The 14404-nt window shown below is 43.6% G+C and overlaps 1 protein-coding gene across 2 annotated transcripts in view; it reads left to right on the plus strand.

Annotated features, from left to right (window-relative positions):
* LOC127455854 (12S rRNA N4-methylcytidine methyltransferase-like) overlaps positions 1-14404 on the plus strand; it is a 136043-nt gene that overhangs the window by 63742 nt on the left and 57897 nt on the right. For both annotated transcript variants that reach the window (XM_051724000.1, XM_051723997.1), the window contains exon 3: positions 8474-8610. In XM_051724000.1, coding sequence (XP_051579960.1) covers positions 8474-8610 — 137 coding nt within the window. The remainder of the gene's footprint in view (positions 1-8473; positions 8611-14404) is intronic.

Raw genomic sequence — 14404 nt, forward strand, 5'->3', positions numbered from 1 at the left:
ATCGACAGGCAAATAGAGATAGTTGTTATGCAGGTGGTATAATCCAATAAACCAAAAAGACAGTCCAACAAGGCAAACAAAACAAAGGGGTATCCAAAAAGCAGAAAATCCAGGAATCAGGCAAAGGTCATAACAAATAAACAATCAGCAATGGCATTGGAAAAATGCTCGGTAAGGCAGGGTAAGCTGGCAATACTTCACAATGTGAGAGTGGAAACAGCATGAACCCCGCCCCCCCCACGAACAACTCCTGGTGTTCTTCTGCTGGGACATCCCCTTGGTTGTGGTGCTGGATGATCAGGATGGGCATGATGAATTTCTTGGATCAGGGACGGGTCCAATATGTCCTTGGCAGCTACCCATGATCTATCCTCTGGTCCGTAACCCTCCCAGTCCACCAAGTATTGCATCTGGCTCCCTCGTCATCTTGAGTCCATGATCTCTCTGACCATATACGCTGGGGCTCCATCTACCTCCAATGGAGGTGGAGGCTCAGAATCCGTGGTTCCAGAGCCAGACGCCAGGTGGACGGGTTTCAGCAAAGACACATGGAAGGAAGGAGAGATACGGTATTTAGCAGGAAGCTCTAAACGGGTTTATTTGATGGATAATTCTGAAAGGACCCGCATACCTTGGACTGAGCTTCCTGTAGGGTAGCCGCAACTTGAGATCCCTTGTGGACAACCAGACCCTCTGTCCCGGCTGATAGTTGGGATGGGGACGCCGCTGCCGGTCAGCCTGGAAATGTTGAGCTCTGACAGCTCGCTATAAACGGACATGTGCACTGTCCCACACCCTCTCACTTCACCTAATCCAATCGTCCACCGCTGGCACCGTAGAAGGTTTTCCTGACCAAGGGAACATCGGGGGTTGGTAGCCCAGCATGCATTGGAAGGGGGTTAGACCTGTAGAAGTATGGGTGAGGGAGTTGTGCATATTCGGCCCAGGGCAGGAAGTTGCTCCATTTCTCCTGTTCACGGCTACTATAGCTTCGAAGGTATCTGCCAATCTCTTGATTCAGATGTTCCGCCTGTCCATTGGCCTGAGGGTGATAACCAGAGGTGAGACTCACATTAATGTCCATCTGTTTGCAGAACACCTGCCAAACTCGTGACGTGAACCTCGATCGGACACGATGTCCTCTGGTAATTCATAGACCCTAAAAACTTGGTGGAATAAAGCATTAGCGCTTTCCATGGCAGTGGGTAAACCCTTGAGAGGGACAAATCTACATGATTTTGAAAATCGGTCAATGATTACCAGAATGGTAGTGTATTCATGGGAGTTTGGCAGGTCTGTGACAAAGTCAATGGACAGGTGAGACCATGGTCTTTGAGGTATGGGCAGTGGTTGAAGCAACCCCGTGGCCAGTTCTCTGGGGGTCTTGGATTGAGCACACACCTGGCAAGACTTGACATAATTAGTCACATCATGAATCACAGATGGCCACCAGAAGGAAATACGTACCAGAGTGATTGTTCTTTGGATGCCAGAGTGTCCTGTTCTCAAGGAAGTGTGGACCCATTGGATCATCCTTTGATGTAGAGCTTGGGGTACATTGTGCTTGGTTGGGGGGCAGTTAGGTGGTGATGGTTCATGCTGTTGTGCTCATTGTATTTCTTCCATTAAGTCCCAGCTAATTGGTGCTATGATGACAGATCGTGGCAGGATGGACCCAGGGTGAGGTTGGAGGTGAGGTGGATCGTGTCTGTGTGAAAGAGCATCTGCCTTGCTGTTCTTGCTGCCAGGGTGGTAAGTGACTGTGAAATTGAACCTGGTGAAAAACAATGACCATCGAGCTTGGCATGGATTCAATCTCTTGGCTGCCTTGATATATTCAAGATTCTTGTGGTCGGTGATAACTTGGAATGGGTGGACTGCCCCCTCTAACCAATGACATCATTCCTCGAGTGCCACTTTCATGGCAAGTAACTCCTTATTCCCCACATCATAGTTATGTTCAGCTAAGTTCAACTTTCTGGAGAAGAAGGCACAAGGGTAAAGCTTGCCTGGTGTTCTGTGATGTTGTGACAGGACTGCTCCAATCCCACAGTCTGAAGTGTCTACCTCAACGACGAAGGGAAGATTGGGGTCAGGATGTTTAAGTATTGGAGCGGTTGTGAAGCTTGACTTGAGGGAGATGAAGGCTTGGTATGCGGCATCGTTCCATGGCAACTTGCTTGGCTTTCCCTTGAGCAATGACGTGAGTGGTGCTTCAATGGTACTGTAGTTCCTAATGAAATGGCGATAGAAGTTGGCAAAGCCCAGGAACTGCTGTAGTTCCTTGAGTTTAGTATGTCAATGCAGGGACGTAGACCTCCATCCTTCTCCACGAAAAAGAATCCTGCAGCAGCTGGGGAGGTGGAGGGATGGATGTAACTGGAGGCAAGGGCTTCCTCAATGTAACTCTCCATGGCGAGGGTCTCAGGGCGTGACGATGCATAGGCCTCGCTTCTCGGTGAAGCTGTATTAGACAGAAGTTCAATGGCACAGTCCCATGGACGATGAGGAGGAAGTTGTGTAGCTTTAATCTTGCTAAACACTTCACTGAACTCTGCATACTCCTTGGGAATCGTGGTCTCCTTCTGTGATTTAGGGCTCTCTACACTGGTGATAAAGCAAGGCCTGGAAACAGCAACATGAAGACAATGTTCATGACAGAAACTTGACCAATGTGCGAGCTCACCTTGGTTCAGCCAGGGATGACCCAGGATAAGAGCGTGATTGGGTGAGTTGATGACATATAGTGAAATATTTTCAACATGAAAGTCCAATCTTGATGGTTATAGGAACAGTCTGTTGGGTTATGCCAGTACCAGTAGGTGCATTATCCACAGTGGTGATGTTAAGCTTAGGAAAGCATTCAATGGTGGGTATGTTGAGTTCTTGTACAATCCCCTGATTAATGAGATTAACAGCAGCCCCAGAATCCACTAATGCTGTAACATATCTTACATGATCACCAATGTAGAGCTCTACAGGCAAGAGAAAATTATGTGAGATGGGTGATTTAATGTTCATAGTACTCACGTGCTGCCTTGACTCAGGGAACCTTGATTTCTTGTGTGGGCATGCAGCATTGAGATGACTTGGTGAACCACAGTAAAAGCAAAGGTTTTCGTTGCATTGTCGTTGGCGTTCCTCCATGGAAACACGAGTGTGAGCAACATGCATGGGTTCAGGTGATACAGTGAATGTCTGAGCCTGTACTGAGACTGTAGAATCCGGGGTGAAACATAACTGAGGCTGTGAAGCATTCTGAAGCAGGTTATCAATCTTGATGGCCATAGTGATATAATCAGAAAGATTCATACCTTCACCCTTGCAGGTTAGTTCTGTCCTGAGTTTCAGGTTAAGCCCCTAGCGGAAAACGGTCTTCAGAACGACATCATTCCACCCACTCTGAGCCGCTAGTGTCCTGAACAGAACTGCGTAATCTGCTGCTGATCGATGGCCCTGGCGTAGATGAAGTAGCTGAACAGAGATATCTTGACTGCCCGCTGGATACTCGAAGACTTTGTGGATTTGTTGAACGAAGTAATCAAATTAAACCTGGATTTGAGTATCTTTATCCCAAACTTTTGCCGTAAGCAGTGACATCAAAAAAGAAAATTTCCTGGCATCTTGATCAAATGATTCAGGCTGATTTTGAAAAAATACCTTACATTGTCGTAAAAAAACCCTGGCATTTTTCAGCAGAGCCATCAAACTTATCAGGGAGAGCAAAGCTTACCGGGTTAGCATGAGGAGTTGGCAGTGAGTGAATGTATTGTGTCAAACATTCATTGGCAGCTCGTAGTTTGTTCAGCTGGTCTTGGTAACCCCTTAATACCTCGCACTGGTGCGTGAATGTGGCCTGGAGCTGTGAAACTTCCGCTGGATCCATGTTAGGCGAAGTATTCTGTAATGAACTGGCCATGGAGTATTAACAAGCTGGTCCCAAAGTCCTTTTGAGTTCCCTCCCACACCATGATCCCTTCTTAATGTAATGAACTGGCCATGGAGACGGTGTTAGGATCCATGTGCTGGACGTTTATTAGAACACAAGCAAACAATCCAAATCGACAGGCAAATAGAGATAGTCGTTATGCAGGTGGTATAATCCAATAAACCAAAAAGACAGTCCAACAAGGCAAACATAACAAAGGGGTATCCAAAAAGCAGAAAATCCAGGAATCAGGCAAAGGTCATAACAAATAAACAATCAGCAATGGGGGAAAAAAAAAAAAAAACTCTCGGTAAGGCAGGGTAAGCTGGCAATACTTCGCAACGTGACAGTGGAAACAGCATGTTATTCATATAGTTCAGACAGGAAGTAACCAATGAAGAAACGGTACAGAGTTAGTATTCGGGAAAGGGCTCCCTCTGGTGGTTGGTAGGAGGGGTAACAACCTCGGATGTTACACTTAATGCCCTGAATTGCCGTCTCCCCCTTCTTAAACTCTCCACGCTCTCTCTTCTGTTCATACCTCTCCATTCCTCTTTAGAAAGACATTTTGTATTTTATTAAATATTTTATTACTTAGTTAAATGGTGTAGAATAGAAATTGAAATGATGCAGAATAAAAATTGTAATGTCACATTTATATTATATTTATGTGTTGTAACTCAGTGTATACAGTAGTTGCTTTTTCACAATTATATTCATTTTATTACATATTTCTTTAGTTACTTTATTGTGTTTTTACAAGAAATTCACAGCAATGGGTATGAAGAAGTTTTGTAATTATTATCTATTGACCTAAACGGCTATCAAATAAAACTAAAGTGGCCCTACATTCAGTAAAAAACCTCTTCCATCCAACAGGCCCTTTCAGAATAATCCAACCTATATGGTTTATGTTTTGTTTTTATTTTCTAAATGTTTTCATTCTCTCTGTGTATCTGTCTCTCTTTCCTCCTCTCACTCGGAGTATTGAATGGCACACCATGCGTACTGATGCCGGTTGTTGTGACTCATCATGTCGTCCTGTTCTCCCTCCCCTTTAGCTCTGCTGGCTTTTCAGACAGGAGAGGGAGACGCAGCCCCTCCAACACTGATGACCTCCTGTTCTGCTCATGCACGCTTAAACCCCTCCACCAACGTCACTATTGATCCGCATGCTTCTGTCTTTTTCTCTCTAAGACGATCACCCCAAAAAGCCCCATCTTTGTACCAGTGTTCCAGAACGGATGTGGTCAATTTGAACAAACTGGAGCTTTTTTCCCACTGTACAAAATGAAAGGGCAAAAAGTCTGCCATTCTAATATGCAGATGTGAGACTTTTGAAATGTTTGTCTGCAAGATATGAATGAAAATGTGGCAAATAGATGTTGCAATGGCAACATCTATATTTTAAGTAGTTGTACTATTATAATATAGCTATATACACAAGCGCATACAGTATGTTGTTGTTTTCGTATCGGTATCATATGGGGGCAGTTGAATTTGTGGGTTGAGTCATCAACTGAAGAATAACTCTAAAATACAGGAAAAAATCTAATTAGAGAAAAACGGATGATGCCAGGAAATCATTTAAAATCATAGGGCCAAGCTCCACTGAACCACTAAATGTTTTAACAGTTGTTAACTCTTTTATAAATGTTCAGCTATTTGTTAAAACTGACTGTCAAAAACAGCTCTTATTAAATAATGGAATATTGTACTTTAAATCAGCTGAAGAGCTAATATTAAACAGGATTTAATGTGGCAAGCAAAAAAATTGCATTTGAAACAATTTGGCTACCTCATGTAGTTTTTTTCTTTAATCCAGTTTTCTCACAGTATCTAATTCTTTCCAAACCATAAGTTAATTTGTGGCTTTTCATGACAGAGTAACATGAAGGATGAAGATTTTGTGGTTGCTATGGACACAGTGCAAAAGCTTGATAGAGCATCATTATTTAAAGGCTTTGACCTCATGCAGTGGAGGGGACAATGCAGAAAAAATACATCGATTTACAGCTGTTCTATTTGTTATTCATTACTAAAAGAAAAAAAAAAAAGACTACTATGTAGACAAAACATTCGAATATGAAATTGGAATATAAATGTTCTGTTTGACGAAGTTGGGAGCCCTCAAGCCTAAAGATGAAATAGGGAGTGACTCACATATGTGCATACGCAGACGCTATCATTCAGAGCGTCTCTCCCATGAGGGAAACAGGAACCAAATCTCTCATTCTTAACATGAGATTAAATTGGAAATCATGTCTGATGACATTCTAACACACCGTCCTACCTCTTGCTCTCCCCAATGTGTTTTCCACAGCCAATACTAATGACATGTATCCATTAGAAGCTACTAATTACTCTGTTTTCATGGTTAGCTGCCCGGCGGTGGAGTGGAACTTTTGGCTTACAGTATATGGTGTCTGCCTCAGAGCAGGTTGCCTGTGTCTCAGTCAATCACTGTGCAAAAAGAGCCACATATGCTGTAGTACAAGCACTGCCAATATTTTGACAGAGTTGCAGGAAGACACAATTCACACAGTGTTTCTTATACATGTCTTTTGGACCAGAATAAAATAAATAAATAAATAATTGTTTTAGATTTTAATTTATATTTACTTATTTATTTATGTATGTTATATACACTATATGGACAAAAGTATTGGGACACCTACACATTACACCTACAGGAGATTTTATGACATCCCATTCTAAATCCATAGGCATTAATATTGAGTTGGTCCCCCCTTTGCAGCTATAACAGCTTCCACTCTTCTGGGAAGTCTTTCTACAAGATTTTGGAGTGTGTCTGTTGGAATTTTCTGCCCATTCTTCCAGAAGAGCATTTGTGAGGTCAGATACTGATGTTGGATGAGAGGGCCTGGCTTGCAATCTCCATTTTAGTTAATCCCAAAGGTGTTCGATAGGGTTGAGGTCAGGGCTCTGCAGGCCAGTCAAGTTCTTCCACACCAAACTCATCCAACCATGCCTTTATGGACCTTGCTTTGTGCACTGGAGCACAGTCATGCTGGAACAGAAAAGGGCTTCCCCAAACTGTTTCCGCAAAGTTGGAAGCATAGAATTTTCCAAGATGTCTTGGTAAGCTGAGGCATTAACACTTCGGAAAATTCTATCCTTATTCTATCCTTAAATAAAAACGTTTTTTTGCATGATCAGTCATATTTTCAAAATCAATGCCAAATTTTCACAATTTCTGCCAGGGTATGCAAACTTTTGAGCACAACTGTGTGTGTGTGTGTGTGTGTGTGTGTGTGTGTGTGTGTGTGTGTGTGTGTGTGTGTATATATATATATATATATATATATATATATAAAATCAACAGTTTATTACAAACAAATATTTGATAAAGTGGACATTGTAGGTGTCTGATATAAATGTAGTATTGTTTTGTAAGTTGCATATATGCAGTTGATTAATAAATCACAATAAAACTGTAAATTGTGCTACAATTACATTTTTATTCTGAAGCTCTAGCAGGCTTTTCTGACCATTGACAAGTGTGAGAGAAGCAATAAATGTGTTTGATTTGTCTTGACAAATAATTGATCGCCACTTCAGGTGAGAAACAAAACAAACACGTGAATGTTAAGCATTCTGACAAGTGATTCAACAGATTCTTCTTCACACGTTTTTGACAACATACAGAGTGCCATTAGTTAAGTTAGATTGTCAGGCAGCTAAACAGCAAATATTTTGTGTCTGTGCTGTTGTGGATGGATCTTTATTGTTTAGGATCTGATGTGTGGGTGGGTGGATCTGAAAAATGGACCCAAGGTGTAGCTGGCACTGTGGCTCAAAGAACCCACCGAGACACTTTCAACAGGAGAGACGATGACTCATGCATTGACTTTTGAGTGAGAACACAGGATAGTGTCTTTAGTGTGAGTACTGTGACGTGTTTGTAGGGAAGAGAAAGAGGGAGAATGCGCAAATGTGTTTTGTAACCTTTGTGAAAAGTAGTGACAAACTTTATGCGCAGTGGTACAAGCTGTCATGTACCGTTTGGACATGAACTCCCTGCTGAAAAAACCCCCAACTTAAACCTGCCTATAAGCTGGTTTGCTGGTCTTAGCTGGTTTAAAATGGTATTTCAGCCTTGCCAAGGCAGTGCTCAGCTGGTTTAGCTGGGTGGCAAGCTGGTCTCCCACCAGCTGAAAAGAGCCAAACAACCCACTAAAACCAGCCAACACACCATCCTGAGCAGGCTGGGAGACCAGCTAAGACCAGCAAACTACCTTAGGCTAGTTTAAGCTGTTTTTAGTGGGTTTAGATAGGTGGACAGCTGGTCTCCCAACCTAGCCAGGTGAAAAGTGGCCAAAACCCCTCTAAAACCAACTACCTGGTAAGACCAGCAAACCAGTTTCGGTTGGTTTAAGCTTTTTGTTTTTTAATTAGGCCTAGTATCAATCAAAACAGTTATCCTTATGTTGTAAATGAGATTTTGGAAAGAGAGTATGGATTTCAGCACAAAACACCTTTATTTTACATTCCTCTCCCTGGTTGTTTTTTTTTTTTCAACAGGTTGTCCTGGACTTGACCTTTGGGTCTGGAGGCCACTCGAAGGCCATTCTACAGTCAGCGCCTGGTGTAACAGTGGTGGCTGCAGATCGTGACCCCTTGGCGTTCCAACTGGCTCAGTGTTTATCTCAAGAATACCCGTGAGTTTACCTTTTAATCAAAGGTGGGGCAGTTCAGGCACTGTCTAGGCACTGTTTGTAGAGCAGCAAAACTGAACATGTGTCTTAATACCAACCTCTGACCTCTTTACCTGCTCCCTCCCTGTTTGGATCATGTGGGTGATGATAATGGGCACTGTAGTTTTTTGTTTGTGTATGTTTGTGTGTGTGAGATTCTCTAGAGCAGATACAGAATCCCCGCTCTCACCCACGCTCAGTCGAAAGGCCCCAGCGTCTCATTTGTCAGCGGGGCCTAAGGCTTCATTGACAGGGAGAGACGCTGCAGCCCACGCAGGTCCCCCTGTTTCCTGCGTGAGAGAGTGTAGGATGAGAGGGAGAAATAGAGATAGTGGTTAATAAAAGAGAAACAGGAGAAGGCATGAGGGCTTTGCAGGCGTGTGGATGTGTGTGCATGAGGTAGCACTGAAGAAAGCTAGAAATTAGATGTTTCTGACTCTGCAGCGTGGGTAGAGATACCTCTTTACGTGGATTCCGGGGAAACCTGTCTCAGAGGGACTGCTGCTACAGAAATGAATGTAGGAGAGAAGAATGAGGGATGGTGAGTGAGAGAATCAGGACAAGCTATTCTGTCAGCAGCTATATACTTAGCAAATAAGGCCTTTAACTCCCACTCATGATGAGAGGCTGGAGAAGTTGAAGAATCATATAATTAGCCTATAGTATTGAATGCTTGGGTAAGAGGAACAGGCAGCCCTCTCCTCTCCTGTGCTTACAGATGCTGGTCAAGTTAGCTGTGTTGTCCTGTAATTATATCAAATGTCATTTTTAACAGTGGTGCTTTTTTTATCATGATAAATCAGATCATGTCAATGTATATGTCTAAGTAGGACAAATTTTCACTACGAAACAGAACAAAGTACTTTGTGGTTCACAAATTAAACAAATACTTAATACTTATAAATAGTTCTAAATATTAGATATAGTTAACTTATAATAACATGAACATTAGGCTACTTTTGCAAAAATGAAAATTCAGTCATCGTTTATTCACCCCTGTGTTGTTATAACCCTATATGACTTTCTTTTTTTTCTTTTTTTTTCTCTCCCCTTTTTTCCCCAATTTGGAATGCCCAATTCCCAATGTGCTCTAAATCCTTGTGGTGGCGTAGTGACTCTGGGTGACGGAGGACAAATCTCAGTTGCCTCTGCGTCTGAGACCGTCAATCCACGCATCTTATCATGTGGCTTGAGCGCATTACCGCGGAGACATAGCGTGTGTGGAGGCTTCACGCTATTCTCTGCGGCATCCATACACAACTCACCACACGCCCCACTGAGAGCGAACCACATTATAGCGACAATGAGGAGGTTACCCCATGTGACTCTACCCACCCTAGCAACCGGGCCAATTTGGTTGTTTTGGTTGCACATCCTGGATTCGAACTCACGACTCCAGGGGTGGTAGTCAGCGTCTTTACTCACTGAGCTACCCAGGCCCCCCTTTCTTTCTTTTTCTTAACACAAAGAGAGAAATTTTGAAATGTTTTTGTTCTCAGTGATTTCATACAATGGCAGTTTATAGTGACTAACTCTTCAAGCTTCAAAAGGACACAAAAGTATAATTCAGTCTAATGAATCATTCTATGAAACTCATGATTGTTATGGAAGCATAGGATAAGGTTTGGTATGAAACAAACCGAAATCTAATATATTATTTAACGAAAATGTTCACTGACAGTTGATCTCCTGTGCACGTTCATGATTCTGCATGCAAGCTTTAGAACACTTTGCACCAGAGCAACAGTAGTTATGCAGCATGCACGAGATGAGGCGTTCAAGCGAAAACTCATTTTGTTTTGCTTCAACAGGACCACCAATGATATTAACAACAGCTGCACACAAACCAGAGAACAAAACTTACAAACATGTCTGAAGAGTTTGTAGTGAAATAGATGCATTTCAATGTCCAGACTTATTTGTTTGAACCGTCAAACAGAGAGATGGGGCTGAAGGTAGCTACCAGTACCACCACTCCCTATACACATATTACGCAGTCTGCATAGGGCTAAGTGCAGTAGTAAGTGCAATTAGTGTGGTTTGGTTAAGTGCTCGTGGAACAGATGTGTTTTAAGCTGGTTTTTGAATGTTGAGAAGGTGACAGCAGATTGTGTGGAGGTTGGAAGTTCATTCCACCACAGAGAAGCAGAGAAAGTGAACGATTATGAAATAGACTTTGAGCCTCTTTGTGATGGGGCTACCAGGCGTCGCTCATTCATAGACTGCAGAGAGCGAGTTGTAGCATAGACCTGAAGAAGTGAATTGAAGTAAGAGAAAGTCCGGGTCTAAGCCTTGAATTTGATGCGGGCAGCTACAGGTAGCCAGTGGAGTGAAACCAAGAGTGAGGTGACATGAGCCCTTTTTGGCTGATTGAAGACCAGATGCGCTGCTGCATTCTAGACCATCTGCAGTGGCTTAATTGTGTTAGCTGAATGGCCAGCCAACAGAACATTACAGTAGTCCAATCTTGAATGGACCAGGAGCTGTGTAGCACATTCAGACAGGAAAGGTCTGATTTTCCTGATGTTGTAAAGTGTGAACCTGCAAGACCAGGCGGTTGATGAGATGTGTGCAGTGAAATTAAGCTGGTCATCTACCACTACTCCCAGGTTCCAGGCTGTTCTGGTTGGTGTTAGTGTAGTTGAACCAAGATGAATAGTGAGGTTGTGGTCAACAGATGGGTTGGCTGGGATCACAAGGAGTTCTGTCTTGGCAAGGTTGAGCTGAAGGTGTCGTTCCTTCATCCAGGCCAAAATACCAGAGAGGCAGGCAGAGATACGAGTTGAAACAGTAGGGTCATCAGGCTGGAACGACAGGTAGAGCTGTGCATCATCTGCGTAGCAGTGGTAGGAAAAGCCATGCGCCTCAATGACTGGTCCGAGTGATGTTGTGTACATCGAGAAGAGGAGGGGACCAAACACTAATCCTTGAGGAACCCCAGTGGTCAGCTGGTGTGTCTTGGACACCTCTCCAAGTGATTGATGCTTACACAGGTCAGCAGGGTTTTTTGACTTGTGCCACTTTCTCTCCACAGCCCTCAGCTCAGTTTGGTGATCACAAAGTGTCTCCGACAGCCAGGGGCTGGAGGGTGTGGCACGTGCTGGCCTGGAGATAAGAGGACAGACACTATCAAGGCTAGAAGTTAATGTTGAGCATAGAGCATTTGTAGCTTCATTTAAATCAAGTGAAGGGAAATGGTTAGTGGAGAGAAGGGATGCAGAGACTATGGAAGAGAAGTGAGTGGGTGAGAGAGAGCGAAGGTTGCGGCGGAAGGAGACCATAGGTGGAGTAAGAGGTAAAGAAGAAGGGAGAGTAACAGAAAACTGGATGAAGAAATGGTCAGAGATATGTAGAGGGGTAACAAGGGGATAATTGGAGATACAATTGCATGTAAGGATGAGATCTAGCTGTTTCCCTGCTCTGTGAGCTGCAGGGGTGTGCAGTTTTGTAAGGTCAAATGAGGTCAGAGGATCTAGAAAGTCAGCCGCTTGAGGTTTTTCCAGGTGGATGTTAAAGTCCCCAATAACCACCAGAGGAGTGCCATCCTCAGAGGACAGCAATACATCTAGCTCTTCAACAAAATTGCCTAGTTGACCTGGGGGGCGATAGATGACCAAAAGTGGATTATAGAAGGATTAGTGACAGTAATGGCAATGATATTCAAAAGTTGTGTTATTGTAGAGAGAAGAGAGCGGAGTGAATTTCCATGAGTTTGAAATGAGCAAACCAGTTCCTCCACACCACCCAGTCAGATGAGGGGTGTGGGTGAAAGTGAAGTCAGTTGAGAGAGCTGAGGGAGTTGCAGTGTTGTCTCTGCAGATCCATGTCTCAGTCAGAGCCAAAACATTGAGTTTTGTCTGACTGGCAAAGGCCAGAATGAAGTCAGCTTTGTTGACAGCTGACTGGCAGTTCTACAGTCCAACAGAGCTGGAGAAGGGCAGTGGAGAGGCAGTGCTAAGTGACCTAAGATGCTCTGGAGTGCATAGTCTACAGCGTGTGCATGTAAATTTCACCTACATGAGACAACAGGAATGTACTGAAAACACATATTATGAGTAGAATAAAGAATAACTATGAGAAAAAGAGAGAAGGGGCAAAACTTAGCATAGTGGCTGGCTGCTTGTCAGTGTTCTTGCTCGGTGGACTCGTGCAGGTAGACTTGCAGGTCTTTACCCGAGATAGGCCTTCACACGAAGAGGGCTGCACACAAGGGCTGCCGCTTCCGCTACAGTTCTCTCACTACTTAAGTACTAATTGCTGTTTAGCTGAGTCCAGCACACAAATTAGCAACTCAAAGTCAAAAAATGTCATAAGCCTGAAACTGAAGCAGGATTGCCCCAAAAAGCTCCCTAATAGACAAAGGTTTACCTTAATTGTCAAATCAAAATCAAATCACTTTTTTGTCACTCAACCATATACACAAGTGCAACAGTGGGTGAAAGACTTGGTTGCAGTTCCAAGCAACATAGCAGTCATGACAATGATGAGACATATACCAATTTACAATAAACATCAGATTTACACAAAATTTATGAAACTAATATACACATAATTACAACACAATATACAAATTATAATATACAGTGTACAGTATACAATACACACAATATAGAATACACAGTATACAATAAAAATAATATATGTAAATGTGCAGTAAGGTTGTATAGTAGTTGTATTGACATTCAGGCTGTTGGGTGATAGTCAGTTGCCAGTTTGTTGTTAAGATAAATATAATTTATGACAGTCCAGTGTGAGATTAATAAAGTGCAGTGCTGATATATATGTTGATCGTGAGAGATCAAGAGTTCAAAAGTCTAACTGCTTGGGGGAAGAAGCTGTCATGAAGTCAGCTGGTGTGGGTCCTGATGCTGCGATACCGCCTGCCTGATGGTAGCAGTGAGAGCAGCCCATGGCTCGGGTGGCTGGAGTCTCTGATGATCCTCCAAGTTGTTTTCACAACGCCTGGTATAGATGTCCTGGAGGGAGGGAAGCTCACCTCCGATGATGTGTCTGGCTATTCGCACCACACTTTGAAGGGCTTTGCGGTTGAGGGCGGTGCTGTTGCCGTACCAGGCAGTGATGCAGCCAGTCAGGATACTCTCTACAGTGCTGGTGTAGAACCGTGTGAGAATGTGGTGGTTCATTCCAAACTTCCTCAACCGTTTCAGGAAGAAGAGGCGCTGGTGAGCCTTCTTCACAACAGCCTCTGTGTGGACAGACCATGTGAGTTCCTCAGTGATGTGGACACCAAGGAACTTGAAGTTGCTGACCCTCTCCACCGGTACTCCATTGATGGTGATGGGGTTGTGTTCTCTGTCTTTTCTCCTGAAGTCCACCACAAGCTCCTGGCGGATGGCAGTGGGCTCCTCCGCCTTCGAGCGAACCACTCTTGAAGCGAGAACCGGAGTGAACAATCAACAGAACTTTAATTATAACCATATATATATAATCATAAAACGCTGAACTGAAACAAAGACACACACACAGGCACGTGCATCTCTCTCTCTTTCTCACTGGCATCCCTGTCTCCTCTTTATCCCTCTCCCGGCTGATTGAGCTGATTCAGCACTAGGCACGCACCCTCACGGCTCCGCCACACCCTCCTCCTCATCACACTTGTTCTGCCAGGTAAACAGCAATGAGCCTGTTGTATACCTCAACAAATGCTGAGTCCAGCCCACAAATTTGCAACTCAAAGCCAAAAAGTGTCAAAAGCCTGAAACTGAAGAAGGATTGCCCTAAAAAGCTCACTAATTGA

Source organism: Myxocyprinus asiaticus, chromosome 2 (genome assembly GCF_019703515.2).
Source record: "Myxocyprinus asiaticus isolate MX2 ecotype Aquarium Trade chromosome 2, UBuf_Myxa_2, whole genome shotgun sequence".
Lineage (NCBI taxonomy): Eukaryota > Metazoa > Chordata > Actinopteri > Cypriniformes > Catostomidae > Myxocyprinus > Myxocyprinus asiaticus.